Source organism: Felis catus, chromosome E1 (assembly GCF_018350175.1).
Source record: "Felis catus isolate Fca126 chromosome E1, F.catus_Fca126_mat1.0, whole genome shotgun sequence".
Classification (NCBI taxonomy): Eukaryota; Metazoa; Chordata; class Mammalia; order Carnivora; family Felidae; genus Felis; species Felis catus.
Genome location: NC_058381.1, coordinates 26,938,180 through 26,956,794, shown reverse-complemented (window position 1 = coordinate 26,956,794; position 18,615 = coordinate 26,938,180). Strand labels below are relative to the sequence as shown.

The window sequence follows — 18,615 nt, the reverse complement described above, 5'->3', positions numbered from 1 at the left end:
TGAAGTCCATCTTTATCAATTTTTTCTTTCTTGGATCATCCCTTTGATCTTGAGACTAAAAAGTCACCACCAAACCCAAGGTCATCTAAGCTTTCTCCTATGTTATTTTTTAAGGAGCTTTATAGTTTTGTGTTTTACTTTGAGGCCTGTGATCCATTTTTAGTTAATTTTGGGGAAGGATGTAAGGTCAGTGTCTAGATTCATTTTTTTGGATGTGGATGTCCAGTTGTTCTAGCACCATTTATTGAAAAGGCTGTCTTTTCTCCATTGTACTGCTTTTGTTCCTTTGTCAAAAATCCATTGACTGTATTTATGTGGGTCTATTTCTGGGCTCTGTATTCTGTGTGATTGACCAATTTGTCTATTCTTTTGCAAATAACACATTGTCTTGATTACTGTAGCTTTATAGTAAGTCTTGAAGTCAAGTAGTGTCAGTCCTCTGTGTCCTTCTCTTTTATTATTGAATTGGCTATTCTAGGTCTTTTGCCTGTCCAAAGCTTCAGAATTAGTTTGTCAATATCCACAAAATAATTTTCTAGGGTTTGATTGGGATTGATTGTTCTATAGATCAGGTTAGGAAGAACTGACATGACAACATGTTGAAATGTTGACCTTAGAAATTGTTACAAGTAGTTCAACCAATTTATTCTATTTACTCAGCAGGTTCTGGTTCATATAAGCTGTGGGAACCAGGATCCAGACAGTACTAAGGAGTTCTTGATTTTCTGTTTGAAAGAGCACTTAGACTTCCTGGACTTTCGTGTTTTAATGGAGAAAGTAATAACACACTTGCCAGATTCTATCCTTGCGCTGTGATAGTATTACATGGTTCTGTGTGTGACCTTGAGCAAGCTTGTTCACCTCTTTGTGCCTCAGTTTTCTCACATATAAAATGAGGGAATAATACCTTCCTTTATAAGGTTGCCATAAAAATTAAATAAGGAAATACATGTAAGTGTTTTTAGCATAACACCTGGCGTATGCTATGTATTCAGTAAATGGTAGCTAGTAGTAGTTTGCTATTATGGAATTTTCTTTCTCCAGAATTTTAAACTATGTCAGAAACGTATATCAGAAACAGCTATGAATTTTACCAAATTTCACACTTAATTCAATCTGATACAAATCTAGCTGTATTCATGGTAAATTGAAGTAGTAATAGAAAAGAATTTTGTTTGGTTGGTTTTTGTTTTTTATTTTTAATTTAATTTAATTTAATTTAATTTAATTTAATTTAATTTTTTAAGTTTATTTATTTTGAGAGAGAGTGCACTGGGAGCATGCATGTGCACCTGAGGGGGGAGGGGCAGAGAGAGAGGGAGAAAGGGAGAGAGAGAATCCCAAGCAGGTTTTGCGCTGTCAACACAGAGCCAGACATGGGGCTCAAACTCACAAACTGTGAGATCATGACCTGAGCCAAAATCAAGAATTGGACATGTAACCAACTAAGCCATCCCAGGTTTTGTTGTTTAACTTAAGTTATAAAAGGAGTTTAAAGGAGCAATAGAATGAAACATACTTTTTGTTGTTATTGTTAATTCAAGTTAGTTAACATACAGTGTAGTTTTGGCTTCAGGAATAGAACCCTGTGATTCATCTCCTACATATGACACACACTACTCATCCCAAAAAGGGTCCTCCTTAATGCCCATCATCCATTTAACCTATACCCCCACTCACCTCCCCTCCAGCAATCCTCAGTTTGTTCTCTGTATTTAATTATTAATTATTTTTAAATGTTTATTTTTGAGAGAGAGAGAGAGAGGGAGACAGAGTGTGAGTGGGGGAGGGGCAGAGAGAGAGGGAGACACAGAATCTGAAGCAGGCTCCAGGCTCTGAGCTGTCAGCATAGAGCTTGATGTGGGGCTTGAACTCAAACCGTGAGATCATGACCTAAGCCAAAGTCGGATGCTTAACTGACTGAGCCACCCAAGCACCCGTGTTCTCTGTATTTAAGAGTCTTGTGGTTTGCCTCCCTCTCTGTTTTTATTTTTTTCCCTTCCCCTATGTTTGTTGTGTTTCTCAAATTCCACATATGAGTGAAATCATATATCTGTCTTTCTCTGACTGATTTCTTTCACTTAGCATAATAAACTCGAGTTCCATCCACATTGTTGCAAATGGCAAGATTTCATTCTTTTTCATCGCCGAGTAGTATTCTATTGTGTGTGTGTGCATGCGCGCGCGCGCGTGTGTGTGTATGCCACATATTCTTTATCCATTCTTGGGCAGTAATTGGGTGTTTGGGCTCTTCCCATAATTTGGCTATTGATAGCACTGCTATAAACATTGGGATGCATGTGCCCCTTTGAATCAGCATTTTTGTATCTGTTGGGTAAATTCCCAGTAGTGCAATTGCTGGACTGTAGGGTAGTAAGTGGTGAAACAATATTCTCTTCCACCTAGTTCCCCACTCCTCTGCAATCATCAGCATAAATTCCTTTGAGCAAAGGATGATACAGGTGAAAAGTTACAAGACCCTGTAACCCTTTTGAGTTATAAGACCCTGAACTTTTGAGTTTCAAGAACCCAAAGGCCTAAAAGATTCAAGGTATGGAGTTCATGCCATCAACAGTGGATTTGGAAGAATAGATGAAGAGTGAGGCTGCTGACTCCACTCAGGACTAATAGAATGTTTTGGGACCCAATAGGATGTGGGCACAAAGAACAAGTGTTCATAAGCATATACATGGAATGTGTAGGCCATAGGCCTGAGAGAGAGCCCACCTTATTGAAGGGGTCAGCAGACCCAAAGAGGCCCTACTGCCAGGACCAGGCAGGCATCCCAATACCTAGCAGGGCTTAGGTAGGAATGAACACATGGCAGTTTGAATAGATGCCAACCAGAGACCTAACATTATGTCCACCTCTGGAACTTAGGTGCAGCCCAGGAAAAGGCAGGAGGGGGACATTCTACATTCACTGAGATTAAGTTTCTGCCATTGGGTGAAATGGAGGCTCAAAATAGGAATTACATCTAGCGATATAAAAATAAAGTTAATTTTTTTTAACTTCATGTAAGACTGATTTTAATTTAATTTCAGCACTTTCCTAGAAGGGACTGTCCCAGATCTGTAACTGTTCAATGTTGTATTTACTTCACAGTGTATCAAGTACCAAAAATAAAGTTAATTTTTTACACTCCTGAGTTAAGATCTTAAATCTATTAAGATCTAAATATGTTCTCAATGTCTTACTATAATGTTTTGAAATGTAATATCCTTCTTGTATCTGAAAAACTGTAGGCTGCCTTCCAAAGATCATGCCTAGAAAAAAGATGTCATTGTCCTTTGAGGCTAATTACACACTACACAGAGGTAAATGCTTTAACCACACCTGGGTAGATTTAAAATATATACTTTATTTGGAAGGACTGCTAAATTTGTAAGAAAACTACATTTTAGCATACCCATTAGTTAAATGTATAGATGCTAAGTTGTGTAGACTTGCTTTACGAAGATGGGCTCTCTCAAACACCACCATCTTAGATAATTCAGCATTCAATGCAGCAGCAAAAACATAACACGTTAAATCTGGCTGGATGTAGATAGAGACTGACATGTTAGATTTAGTACAACTGTAGAATTAATACTCAAAACCCCCATGCTGCACAGTTTTCCCATATGCTACATAAAAATGCTATATAGTTTCTCACTCACAAGCTGCTCTACTAGGGTGCTAGCTGATTTTATGCCTTCAACTTGCTTAATGTTTTCATTTATATACAATAGAGTTTTACACCACATCGGTCAAACAACCTATTGCAAAATAATTTATGGTAAAATCATAATAAATTTGTACAAAGTATTGATTTAGCATTAATTTTCAAACTGTGAAAGTCAACGAATTATAAATCTGTAAATAAGCCAGTGAAGCAAAAGACATAAATGACAAAAAAATTAGTCATTGTGTTGTATATTTGCTTTTTAGATAGCTACACAGAGAAAATATATGGGAGAAGACTTCATAAAATTTAAAATTAGTAACATAAAAATAACATAATACACAAAGAAGTAGACTATCTCAACAAAATTGTGAAGAAAATCACCCAAGAATCTGGTTCATAATGTTGACATACTGGCATCACTGTTCAGTTGAATGATACCCTGCAAAGGAAAGCAACTTCACACTCTTATTCTTCCAAAAAAATTTGGAAATAGATTGATAACACAATCTATTTAATTCTCAGAATATCATGTTTCTATTTGTGTGCGTATGTTTGAATATCTTTACTATTTAAAAGACCACACTGAAGACATTATCTTGGCAATGCAATAGTCCAAACCCCAGTAGATGTGTGAATCTCCTCTACTACATGCTTTATAATAGGCAATCACCCAGCCTAGGTTTGATCACCTGTAGGGATGGGAACTCACTATCTTTGATACATAATGGTCTATTTGTTTTAGCTTTGTCTGGTTACTTGGAGTTTATGGCAATGCCAGTTCAGTCTCCATATTGGTCAGAGAAAACCTTTTTTCTAAGACCATATTTACCAGATCTTTTGCAACCCAATCTCAGTGGTATCAAATGGGCACAATAGAGATAAGATAAGAGTCATTATGTGAATGAAGATACCATTATCATTATTTGGAAAAAAAGTTAAGTCCTTCATTTTGGCACATTTTATTGAAAATTGGTATCTTCATTAGGTGCTATTAGTTTACTGAAAAAAAGTCAAGGTTTTCATTTGGAAAATTATGTCATGAGAATGTACATTCCTGTCAAGGGTCCTGAGATCCACTGTGATTGGACTAGTTTAGGTTTAGTTCATGTGCCCACCACTGGCCAGGGGAATGGGATGCATTAGGCCTGGTTATGTGCTTTAACTCTAGGCCCAGGAGTAGTATCTAATTAGGTCACATTGAATGTGACAGTGAGCAGTGAATCACAAAGGAAAATAAGGGCTGTGATCAGGTCTACTTTGAATATTGTGCAGGGCTGTGCACTGCACAACTCCCAAGGGTCCACCATTCACACAGTCCACAATGTGATTGGCACCCTCTTGGAGTTTTTCAGTATATAACCTATGCAGCAGCTATATGCTATAATACTAAGCTGTGACTTGTAAAAGAAACAATAAATGCTGGAGAGGCAAATTACAAATGTCCTCTATACTGATTAACTACTTTTGCTTATCTATCTGTTCCCCAAAAGCTTAAGAGGATACTTGTGATCTTCATTTTCAGTTGTTTCTCTAGTCTATTTATGTATATTGTCTCTAAACCCGTAGTTTTCTATTCTTTTTTTCCTGCTACAATTTGCACAAAGAATGACTTTCAAGGGTACCTGAGTAGCTCAGTTGTTTGGGCATTTGACTTCAGCTCGGGTATGAGCTCGTAGTTCATGAGTTCCAGCCCCACATTGTGCTCGCTGCTGTCAGCACAGAGCCTGCTTCAGATCCTCTGTCCCTCTCTCTCTATCCCTCCCTCTCTTGCACTCTCTCAACAATAAATAAACATTAAAAAAAGAATAACTTTCATACAAATTTACATCTAGGTTATGTACAATCCTGAAGTCTGTTCTCGAACTCTACTCTTTTGTCACTCATTCAAGAAAGTACATCTGTGGTCTACTGAGCACCACAGGAAAAAAGAGCCATGAGCCTCTGGGGAGTGCAGTGTTCATGAAGTGAGTCCTGCTCTTCCCCACAGCAATCAAGTAGAGAATCTCTTATAAACTGTGTTTTCAGAGAGGTACTGCAAGCAGGGGTGACTGGCATTTTAGTATCACAGATGTCCACATATCTGTTTAGGTGACAACCCTGACCTATCACCTGTGCCTGTCTGAGCAGAGGAAGAGTAACTATGAGAGAAATGAAGAGAGAGAGAGACTGGGCTTCGTGGAGCAGCCTACATTCTCCTGTATCAGATTAGGAATGTGAGCATTTCCCAAGGGTTGGGGAGCTATGGAGGCAGCTACCTGTCCAACTGAGTTACTCATTGGCTGAAGGTACCCCAACAGCAAGAGGCTGAAGGAGGTGAGGACAGAGGCAGCAGAAGTGAAGCTGGAACCAGACCTCTCAAGACTGAGAACTAAGTTGTGGTGAGGCCCCATCAAGATCTCCAAAGAAACCCATATAGTAGCCTTAGAAAGAAGTGGGCAGTTGGACGTCTGCCACACAGAAGATAACTTTGGTGGTCGTGGTGGTGAGCTACTCAGATCTCCATTCAAGAAAGAACTTGCTTTTCGACTACAGGGAGTGCGGTTAGTTGCCACTGCAATATCTCCAGGATTAGATGCAGAATTTGAGCTGGGCCTATGCTTTTACTGGGTAGCCCCTGGTCAGTGACAACACAGCAGGAGTAGTAAGGCCTGGCTGCTTCTGCCTGGTGCAAGATTCCTCTAGTATGCAATCATTGCTCCAGAGCTCCTCATAGGTTAGTTGAGACTTTATCAGACCTTCATTGCAGTCTGAGGTTTTCCCTGTCCCAATTCTGTTTCCCCCACCCTATCCTTTATCTTTTGCAGGCTTTACTCCTTGGTGTCTCATATGCCTAACCCTGTTGCAGCATCTAGTTCTTGGACGACACAGCATCCTTGGACGACACAGTATCCTTGGCCAGTTAGCATTTACCAGAGAAATAATGACAAGCTACTTCCATCCCCAGTTAGAGAAAGAGATGTTTGCCTTTTTCACCCTTTCTGCCACTTCCAGCAGCTGGTGAGTAGGACCAGAAAGGTGAGGAGAGAGAAGTAAAGCAGATGATGGGTCCTTCCCACTCCACATCCTTCCAGTTTTGGGTCAAGCCTGCCCTGGGAAGGAAGGGGGTAAAGAAGAAACGAAGTCAAAATTAGGGTTGCCAGATGTGCAAATAAAAATACAGGACATCCAATTTAAATTTGAATTTCAGATACATAAGGAATAGTTTTTTAGTACAAGTATGTCCCAAATATTGCATGTTTCTTAAATACAACACTTAAGTTTGAAGGTTTTACCAGACCTAGGTTTTTTTTGTTGTTGTTTTTGTTTTTTAAGGGCTAGACTTTCAATATTTCAAAAAGGATCAGAAAGTTATAGAATCTGCCCAAGATGTTGAAAGGAAGAAAGAGATTCAACATAGCACAGTTGGGCCCATGAGAGAAAAAAAAGTTTCAGATTTGTACCCCTGAGGTGAAACTCTTCAATGAACTGGTTATATACATAAGCACATAAAGTAAACTTTTCCAACATTTCTATATTAATTGTGATTAGTAACAATTGCTAGTTGCTAGAATGCAACAACAGCTTGGTGTCTTCCAATGAACCTAGCTCTCAGAGACACTTAAGTGGAGCATCATTTATGGAATTCAAAGGGTGGAGGGGCACCTGGTTGAGCGTCTGACTTCGGCTCAGGTCATGATCTCATGGTTTGGGGAGTTCGAGCCCCACATCAGGCTCATGGCTGTCAGTGCAAAGCCAGCTTTTGAATCCTCTGTACCCTTCTTTCTCTGCCCTTCCCCTGCTCATGTGGACGTGGGCGTGCACGTACTCTCCTCTGTCTCAAATGAGCATTAAAAAAAAAGTCAAAGGGTGTAAAAAACCTGTTTTTTTTAAAGAATTTATTTTTTAATTATGAGAGAGAGAGCGTGCACACACCCACTTGTGTGAGTAGGGGAGGGGGCAGAGGAAGAGAGAAAATCCCAAGCAGGCTCTGTGCTCAAGCACCAAGCTCCACAGGGCTCAATCTCAGGACCCTGAGATCATGCACTGAAACCAAGAGTCAGATGCTTAACTGACTGAGCCACCCAGGCGCCCCCCCCAAAACCTTATACTCTCAAAAACTCTTAGAGCTGTCCATAAGAAGATGAAAGAAAATAATTTTGTCCTTTTGCTCTGCACTTGCTTGAAACTTCTGAACCTTTAACTTGGTGTAACAAGTTCATCTCATCAGCTTCTAGCCATTGTTGCCTACTGCAGAAGAAGAAGTAGCAATGCACCCTCTTCTCTCAGCTCTCTGTCAAGGTCAGCAGCTGGAAAGAGCCTAGAGTGGAGAGGGTGGAACTTAAAATTGCTGATGAAATACATTTGTTCTGAGAAGCTGAGGAGCTAGTTCTGAAGGAATAAACAAGAGACAGTTTTCAGAGGGCAAGAGAACAAAGTATAGTGAAGAAATATAGCTCAGACACACATTTTGTATGTATTGGGGTGGGGCAGGCAATTACAAGTTTATGCTTGTGAATGAATTAATTAATTGAACAAACATATTTCTTGGTTCTTGAATCTTAATCACATCTGTAAAGAGTATTTCCATGATATTTATGTAAAAACATATATGACTGAGAAGAAACATACCACAATGCTATTTCATGCTTGAAATATTTTGAATGATTTTTGGTATATTCTTTTCCTATGAACTGTGTATATATCATTTTTATGATTCTTTAAAAAAAATTTTTTTTAACGTTTACTTATTATTGAGAGACAGAGAGACATAGAGCATGAGCAGGGGAGGGGCAGAGAGAGGGGAGACACAGAAGCAGGCTCCAGGCTTTGAGCTGTCAGCACAGAGCCCGACGCCGGGCTTGAACCCTCCAACCGTGACAGCATGACCTGAGCTGAAGATGGTTGCCTAACCAACTGATCCACCCAGGCGCCCCTCATTTTTATGATTTTTAAACAGACCCATTTGTACTAGCATTTTAATACTATAAATAAATGCTCATAAAATATGTTTTTTATTTCTTTTGACTTTTTGCTATTTTCATTGTTTATAGCAATGCAGTGATTAAGAATATTTTTTCATCTGAAATTGACTTGCAAATAATTACCTACTAGCATGCGTCAAATAGTTGTATAAATGGAATGAATAATGGAGAATTCTGATTTTACCCCATACACTCCCATAGCCTTATTGAAAAGTGAAGTTTGTAAATTAATGATTTCATGTTTGGGGACACCTGGCTGACTCAGTTGGTTATACAACTGACTTCCGCTCAGGTCATGATCTCAGGGTTCGTGAGTCGGATCCCCGCATCAGGCTGTCTGTTGTCAGCATGGAGTCTGCCTCTGATCCTTGGTCTTCCTCTCTCTCTCTCTCTCTCTCTCTCTCTCTCTCTCTCTGCCCCTCCTCTGCTTGAACTCTCTCTCTCTCTCTCAAAAAAAAAAAAAAAAGAGAATTCATGTTTGAGTGTAAAAGACCAACCTAAATAATTTATATGTGCTACTATATTAACACAATGTAGTATACTTTAAGTGAAGGAAGTACTGGATTAATAAGAACCATCAAATTTATAATTCTTTTAATATCAGGCATTTCATAGAGAAATATTCTATAAAGGCCACATAGAACCTGAATTCCATAAAATCCAGGTAATATATTGGTCTCACATCTGTAAATCAACAATTTGATCTTTACATGGATGCATTCTACTCTCTGCCTCATAAGAAATTTAAATTGAAAGTTATATAGGTTTTATATTTTTTTCAATAGAACAATAAAATCCCAGCATAGAAGTCATCAACTGAGCCTCAGGCCTCTAGGCAGAAGCATAATTAAGTCATCTTAGACAGGTAATTGTCCAGCCCAATGAGTGTCTATAACACGCTCAGTATTCCATTCCTATAAGGATCTTTCAACAGAAGTTTCTGTATTATGTTTAATTCAAGTATTGCCTTTCAGTTTAATCCCACTCCATCTGATTTTATATTACATATATGAATTCATCCCATTGTAGAAATTTATGCAGTAAATGTCCTTATTCCATCATTTCATTTTACTCAGTATCACCCTGATGAGAAAAGTGTTTAATTTCATATTTATCATTAATGTTATTTGTGTATTTTAATTCATTTTCTTCTCTTTTGTCAGAGTGTAATGATTTGCTATTACATTGCCCACTTAATTGATATCTGTATATGGTGCTTTCTTTTGATGTGGTTTGCTTTGACAAAGCCAAAATGGCTCTCATATATTTATCTGTAATGTATGAGTATACTAGGTTGTAGTGATTTGAGTTCATACAGATGGCTTACCTTGGGTAAAATTACTGAATGCTGAAATGTATGTGGATGAGAGAATATGATCATCTACTATCATATCTAAGATTTCTAGCAACCTATAATTTTACTAGTGTTAAGTTGTTTTCTGTGCCTGGCACAGCATTTGGGGCTGGGAACAAAAATTAGTATGAATAATAATTTAATCACTAGGATGCATCTCCTATTTATAAAATATCCCTTAAAAGATGACAATGTTAGTCTCTAATCTGTCTAGACAGCATGGTGCCCTGCATTCTCCTTCCCTGTCACACTGAACCACACTTGTAGCTCCAGATAACCTAAATATAACATGTAAGCAAGGATGGGTCTTCATCAAAGCAACCCTATCTGAGAAATGAGGAAATAACCAAAGTACCAGCTGCGTAGGTTATGTATAGTGGGGAATGTCTAGAGATGAAATTAAAAGTGCCACATGCTGAAGGGCTTTGTATATCATACAAGAGAGTTTGGGTTTTGTTCTTAAGAAGAATCCATTGAAGGGGCACCTGGGTGACTCCGTCGGTTAAGACCCCGACTTTGGATCAGGTCATGATCTCACAGTTGGTGAGTTTGAGCCCCACATCAGGCTCTTGGCTCTCAGCGGGGAACCCACTTTGGATCCTCTGTCTCCGTCTCTTTCGGCCCCTTCCCCGCTCATGTGTACATGCATGCTCTCTCTCTCTCTCTCTCTCTCTCTCTCTCTCTCTCTGTCAAAAATAAACATTTAAAAAGAAGAAGAAGAATTAATTGAGGCAGGGACCTTGAAGAAGTATTATGCAGATTTAGATTTTAGAAAGAGCACTCCACAGAACTGTGGACTTGGAGGTATACAGGTATAAAAATGACAAAGGCTTAATCTAAGGCAATGATGTGGGAATGAAGGGAAGGGGTGGAACTGAGAATTATGAAAGAGACTTATGAGAGAATGAAGAGGATTGAGTGGTTGATTACATATGGAAGAAAAAGAAAAGATTTGGATGACTCCCAGGTTTCTGATTTACACTTTGAATTGCATAGTGATGCTAGAACCTGCAACATTATATGGCTTCCTTGAGTCATTCCATTCAGGATTTCCTTACTGAACCAAAGATGATTCTTGACTGCAAATAATAAAAACCAGAGCAGCTGGGTCGCTCAGTTAGTTAAGCATCCGACTCTTGATTTTGGTTCAGATCATGATCTCACGGCTTATCAAATCGAGCCCCACATTGAGCCCCAGTACAAAGCCTGCTCTTCGCTGACAGTACAAAGCCTGCTTGGGATTCTCTCTCTTCCTCTCTCTTTGTCCCTCCCCTGTTCATGCTCATGCACACGCATCATGCACACTTGGGCATGCTCTCTCAAAATAAATAAACATTTAAAAAGAAAAAATGGAACTTAATTTAAAAAAAAGGAAATAATAAAAACCATCTCTGATGATCGTAGGTATAAAAGTAATTTATGGAAGGTGTCTGAAAGAGAGTGCTAGTTGTTACTTAATTTCTGTTCTTTCCTTTTTACTCAGCACTGCCTACCAGAATAAAGACCACATTTCCCAGCCTCCCTTGCAGTTAGATCTGGCCTTGTGACTAACTTCTCATTAATGAAATATAAGCAGAAATAACATATGCTACCTCCTGCACTTATCCTTAAAGGGTGGAAGCATATGGCTCTTCCCTTTTCCCATCATATATGTGATGGCTGGAGCTCCATTTTGGACTATAAGGAAGAAGTCTGTACCTTTAATTTAAAAAAAATTTTTTTGTTTTAGGGGTGCCTGAGTGGCTCAGTGAGTTAAACATCCGACTTCAGCTCAGGTCACGATCTCATGGCTTGTGGGTTCAAGCCCCGCCTCCGGCTCTGTGCTGACAGCTCGGAGCCTGGAGCCTCCTTCGGATTCTGTGTCTCCCTCTCTCTCTGCCCCTCCCCTGCTCATGCTCTGTCTCTCTTTGTCTCAAAAATAAATAAAAACATTAAAAATTTTTTTTGTTTTAATGTTTATTTATTTTTGAGAGAGAGAGAGAGAGAGAGAGCGCGCGCGCACAAGTGGGGGAGGGGCAGAGAGAGAGGGAGACACAGAATCCGAAGCAGGCTTTAGACTTTGAGCTGTCAGCACAGAACCTGATGTGGGGCTTGAACCCACAAACTGCAAGATCATGACCAAGGCCGAAGTCAGACAGTTAACCCACTGAGCCACCTAGGCGCCCTTATTCGTGGAATTTAAGAAACAAAGCAAATGAACAAAGAAAAAAGAGACAGACAAAGAAACAGATTCTTAACTATAGAGAACGAACTGATGGTTACCAGAGGGGATGGATGAGGGGTGGATGAAATAGGTGAAGGGGATTAAGAGTACATTTCTTGGGGCGCCTGGGTGGCTCAGTCGGTTGAGCGTCGATTTCGGCTCAGGTCACGATCTCGCGGTCCGTGAGTTCGAGCCCCGCATCGGGCCCCTGTGCTGACAGCTCAGAGCCCGGAGCCTGTTTCAGATTCTGTGTCTCCCTCTCTCTGACCCTCCCCCGTTCATGCTCTCTCTCTGTCTCAAAAATAAATAAACGTTAAAAAAAAAAAAGAGTACATTTCTTGTAATGAGCATTGGGTAATGTATAGAATTGTTGAATCACTATATTGTACACCTGAAATGAATAGAATACTGTGTGTTAATTATCCTGGAATTAAAATAAATAAGTCAGTCAATTAGTCATGAGAATGAAAAGTACAACATGGGGAATATAATCAATAATATTGTAATAACACTGAATGATGATAGGTAGTAACTACATTTGTGGTGAGCATATATATAGGATTGTCTGATCACTATGTTGTACACCTGAAACTAATATTACATTGTATGTCATCTATACTTTAATAAAAAAAAAACCATACAGGTAGACATTAAGGACTCATTAAACTGACAGAAGCCCGGAGGGCTTTGAAGAAAGGCTGAATACAGGGGAGACATGGAGATACAGTTTTAGCACCATGCTACTGCTGCTGGGAGCAGTCTGATTCCCAAATGCCCCTAGCCTTTGGTTCAGACACTCAAGATGCAAAATTCTAGCAGAGAGCATTTTATTGTTTGAGTTAGGCCATGTGTCTTCTCCCTAGTGACACCAAAGGGCAGCTGGAGAGAAGATCTGGTGTTCCTCTGTTTCCATAGAAAGCCTCAGCAGTGGGACATGTGTGGCAGGGATAGTCCACACATTAACAAAACACACAACGTGGAATTTCACCCAAAGGAATATTGAGCTACTGACAGAGGGAAGGCAAAGATGCTGGACACACACAAAAAACAGCAAATATGGACTACTGAATGAAGGCAAACTAAGAGAGGCTATTTTTCCATTTAACTTAAAACTTTCTTATTTCAGTGCATCCATTTTGTCATAAAGCACTGCAGTTTTCTTAAACAATACGCTTACTTTAAGTGGCACACATTTATCATTTCTTCTTCTAAATTCTGTTGCAAGCAGATTCACAGGCAGTTTATAGCACTCATATGCTCTATCCTACTTTTTGGCAATAGCATCATGAAAAATAATGGCAACATTGCATAAAAGCTACAATTAAAGTTCTGTCTTTACATCTTCAAAATACTTTTTAAGAATAGTAGGAGTATTTTGTATGTATTAGAAAAACCTCTTAGCGACTGAAAAATTATTAGCATTTTTTCAAAAGCCAGTGTCAGTCTTGGCAATCTCGTATTTTTTCCAGCTTTATTGAGCTGTAATTAAGTTGTGTAAGTTTAAGGTGTACAATTTGTTAACTTGATATACTTACATATTACAAAATGATTACCACAGTAGGATAGTTAACTCTTCCATCATCTCACATAATTAACATTTCTTTTTTGTGAGTAGAATATTGAAGTTCTACTCTTAGCAACTTTCAAATATATATTACAGTATTTTTAACTAAAATCACCATGCTGTACATTAGATTCCCAGATCTTACTCATTTTACAACTGAAAGTTTGTACTTTTTACCAATAGCTCATTTCCCAGCCCCAGCCTCTGGTAACCACTATTCTGGGTAGGACTTCCAATACTGTGTTGGATACAAGTGGTGAGAGTGGGCACCCTTGCACTGTTTCTGATCTTGAATGAAAAGCTTTCAGTGATTCACTGCTGAGTATGATGTTAGCTGTGGGCTTATCATATATGGCCTTTATTACATTGAGGTACATTCTTTTTATACCCAGTTTATTGAGAAATTTTATCATGAAAGGATATTGGATTTTTCCAAATGCTTTTTGTGCAGCTATGGCTATTATCATATGATTTTTCTTTCATTCTACTAGTGAAATCATATTTATTGATTTGCCTATGTTGAACCATCCTTACACCCTGGGATAAGTCCTTCTTGATCATGGTGTATATGATCCTTTTATATGCTGCTGAATTCAGTTTGCCAATATTTTGTTGAGAATTTTTGTATCTGTATCCATTAGGGATATTTGCCTATAATTTCCTTTTTTGTGTGTGGTATCCTTAGCTGACTTTGGTAGAAGGGTAGTGCTGTTCTTGTAAAGTGAATTTTGGAGTCTTTCCACCTCTTCAATTTTTTGAAGAGTTTGAAAAGGATTGGCTTTAACTCTTCTCTAATGTTTGGTGGAATTTACCAGAGACACCATCTGGTTCTGGACTTTTCTTATTGGAAGATTTTTGATTACTGTGTCAGTCATCTTACTCATTATTAGTCTGTTCAGATTTTCTATTTCTAAAGATCAGTCTTGGTAGGTTTTACATTTCGAGGAATTTGTCCATTTATTTTTGGTTATCCAATTTGTTGATATATAATTGTTCATGGTAGTCTCTTATGGTCCACTGTCTTTCGGTGGTATTAGCTATAATATCTCCTCTTACATTTCTGATTTTATTTAATTGAGTCTTCTGTTTTTCTTAGTCTACTAGAAGTTTTTCAATTTTGTTTATACTTTCAAAATGCACCTCTCTAGTTTGTTGATCTTTTAAATTGTTTTTCTGGTCTCTATTTCTGCTATTAATTTGTTGTTTCCTTTTTTTCTGCTAATTTTGGACAGTGTGTTTTTGTAGTTACTTAAGATGTAAAATTGGGTTGTTTGAGATTTAAAAAAAATTTTTTTTAATGTTTTTATTTTTGAGACAGAGAGAGACAGAGCATGAGCAAGGGAGGGGCAGAGAGAGGGGGAGACACAGAATCTGAAGCGGGCTCCAGGCTCTGAGCTGTCAGTACAGAGCCCAACACGGGACTCGAAGTCACGTGAGCTCATGACCTGAGCTGAAGTCGGACGCTCAACTGATTGAGCCACCCAGGTGCCTCTGTTTGAGATTTTTAAAAAATGTTTTCTTTATTGCTATAAATTTTTCTCTTTGTTAATTGATTTCTAGTTTTATACCATTGTGGTCAGAAGAGATACTTAGTATGATTTTACTCTTCTTAAATTTGTTAAGACTTGTGTTATATCACATAATCCATCCTGGAGAATGTTTCGCGTGCACTTAAGAACCATGTATTCTGGGGGCACCTGGGTGGCTCAGTTGGTTGAGCATCCGACTTTGGTTCAGGTCATGATCTCACAGTTCATGGTTTCAAGCCCTGTGTCAGGCTCTGTGCTGACAGCTCAGAGCTTGGAACCTGGAGCCTGCTTCGGATTCTGTGTCTCCCTGTCTCTCTGCTCTTCCCCTGTGCACACTCTGTCTCTCTTTCTGTCTCTCAAAAATAAATAAACATTAAAAAAAAGAAGAAGAATGTATTCTGCTGCCTTTGGATGGAATGTTGTATATATATTAGGTCCATTTGTCTAAGGATTAGTTTAGGTCCAACATTTCCTTACTGATTTTCTGTCTGGATGATCTACCATTGTTGAGAGGCGTTGAAATCGTCTACTATTATTGTTTCATTGTCTGTTTCTCCCTTCAATTATGTTAGTATTTGCTTAATATATGTATGTGTTCTGATGTTTAGGGAATATATGTTTATGCTTTTTTTTTAAAGTTTATTTATTGAGATAGAGAGAGAGCGTGCATGCAGTCAGGGGAGGGGCAGAGAGAGAGAGGGGGGGGGGGGTGAGAGAGAATCCCAAGCAGGCTCAGTGCTGTTAGCACAGAGCCCAACACAGGACTCAATTTCATGAACGGTGAGATCATGACCCAATCCGAAATCAAGAGTTGGGTGCTTAACAGATGCCCCTGTTTATGACTGTTATACTCTCTTGATGAGTTGAACCATTTGCCATTATATAATGAGCTTCTTTATCCCTTGTTACAGTTTTTGGCTTAAAGTCTATTTTGTGTGATATAAATATAGCTTTCCTGTCTCTCTTTCAGTTTCCACTTGCATGGAATATATTTTTCCACCTCTTTAAGCCTATGTGTGTCCTTTTTTTTCCTTAGGTTTATTTATTTATTTTGAGAGTGAGAGACAGAGAGAGCACGAGCAGGGGAAGGGCAGAGTGCAGGCTCTGCACTGTCAGCGCGGAGCCCAACTTGAGGCTGGAACTCATGAACCATGAGATCATGATCTGAGCCAAAACCAAGAGGCAGGTAGTTAAAAATCTTTATCTTTCCTTCATTGTGAAGGACAGTTTTGCTGAACAGAGTATTGTTGGTAGGCACTTTTTTTCCTTTAATGCTTAAAAATGCTTAAAGCATTTTAAATATATCATCCTACTCTGCCCTGGCCTGTAAATTTCTGCTGAGAAATCTGCTGATAGCCTTACGAGGGTTCCCTTGTACATTACAGGCATTTTTCTTGCTGCTTTTAAGATTTTCTTTGTCTTTGATTTTTGAGTTTTATTGTAATGTGTCTTAGAGAAGACCTTTAAGTTGAGTTTTGGGGGGAACCTATGAAATTCATGAACTTGGATATCCAAATCTCTCCCCAAATTTGGTAAATTCTCAGACATTACTTCTTTAAATAAGCTTTCTACCCCTTTCTGTCCTTTGTTCCTCTTTTCTCCATTTGGAACTACAATAATTTGCAGATTGTTTCTTTTGATGGTATTCTATAGATCACATAGGTTTTCTTCATTATTTTTCATTCTTTTCCGTTTATTCTTCTCTGACTGGGTAATTTTAATTTCTTTGTCTTCTAATTCAAAGGTTCATTTTTCTGTTTGATCTGTTCTGATGTTGGTGCTATTGCATTTTTTTCATTTCATTCATTATATTGTTCAGTTCCAGAATTACTGTTTTTATTTCTTTTATGATTTCTATCTCTTTGTTAAACCTCTCATTTTGTCCATGTATTGTTTCCCTGATTTTGTGGAATTGCCAATGCTTTCTTGTAGCTAATAGAGTTTCCTTAAAACAGCTATTTTGAATTCTTTTTTGGGTTAGTCACAGATATCCATGTAGTTGGGATCAGTTACTGAAAGGTTATTGTGATCTTTGGTGGCCTCATGTTTCCTTGATTTTTCATGTTCCCTAAAGCCTTATGTTGCTGTCTTCACATTTGAAATAGCAGTCACCTCCTCCAATTTTTACTAACTGCCCTTTCCAATTGTCCAAACTTACAACAGCTGAGAGGGACTGGAGTTAGTTCATTGGCCACTGTAGGGTCCATAGCTGGGAGTGAGGCCTGTATACCTATAACCTGATTCATAGGTGGGTGAGATTCTTCTAGATCCCTCAGCATGTGGTGCTTAGTCCCACAACGTCCATAAAGACACTTTTGTCCAAGGATGGATGCCAAATTGTTCTTTTTGGGGGGAGGGATATAAACAAGGGACATTTTATTCAGCCATATTGCTGAATCTAGCAATCCATAAAGACACTTTTGTCCAAGGATGGATGCCAAATTGTTCTTTTTTGGGGGAGGGATATAAACAAGGGACATCTTATTCAGCCATATTGCTGAATCTAGCAATCTTGTGTTTTATTGCAATATTTTATTGCATTTCAGAAAAAAAATCACAAAGAATTCAGCCTCTTAATTTATTTTTCAGAAACTTAATTATGTCCTCCTGAACAGGAAACTATCACATGGACCCAAAATATAGTTGTTGAAAATGAGTATTATTTGAAATCAGCTCAATGTCTTTACTGTTCTGTTGCAGTTATCTGACAACTCATGGAAAATTATTCTTAATACTTGTTTTTTTAATGCCTCTGAAATTAGTAATATTAACTGAGATGCCAATAATTTATAAATAAGTCTTAGTGTTGTTCAAAATTAAGAAATTATTCACAGTCACACCAAATAAAACATCTGGCTTTGTAACTCCAGTACTTTTCATAAAAGTACTTCGTAAAAACAGAAAGTTTCTTTCCTTTCCACACTCACTCCTTCCTTTCCTCCTTCTCATTCATACATATCTGACTTAATAGTGAAACATGACATTTTATACTATTTCTAATGAAAAATCCTGTGCCTTTTTGGAGGAAGAATTTTTAAAAATAATTGTTTAGGGGCACCTGGGTGGCTCAGTTGGTTAGATGTCTGACTGCCTCTCAAATCATGATCTCATAGCTTGTGGGTTCAAGCCCCACATCAGGCTCTATGCTGACAGTCTGTTTCAGATTCTGTCCCTCCCTCTCTCTCTGCCCCTCCCCCACTCACACTGTCTCTCTCTCTCTCTCTCAATAAATAAATAAATATTTAAAAAATTAAAAAAAAAAGAAGTCCAAGTACCCAGAGATCACTGTAATGTGAGAAAGCCCAAGTTAGTCCTATGGAAAGTCTGCATGGAGAAA

At 38.5% G+C, this 18,615-nt stretch overlaps 1 protein-coding gene across 4 annotated transcripts in view; it reads left to right on the top strand.

Moving 5' to 3' along the window:
- The window catches only part of RPS6KB1 (ribosomal protein S6 kinase B1), a 111,762-nt gene extending 105,047 nt beyond the window's left edge, over positions 1-6,715 (top strand). For all 4 annotated transcript variants that reach the window (XM_045045144.1, XM_045045143.1, XM_045045145.1 and 1 more), the window contains one exon: positions 6,472-6,715. In XM_045045144.1, the coding sequence (XP_044901079.1) occupies positions 6,472-6,700 (229 nt within the window). In that variant the 3' untranslated portion in view covers positions 6,701-6,715. The remainder of the gene's footprint in view (positions 1-6,471) is intronic.
- Positions 6,716-18,615: the final 11,900 nt, after the last annotated feature.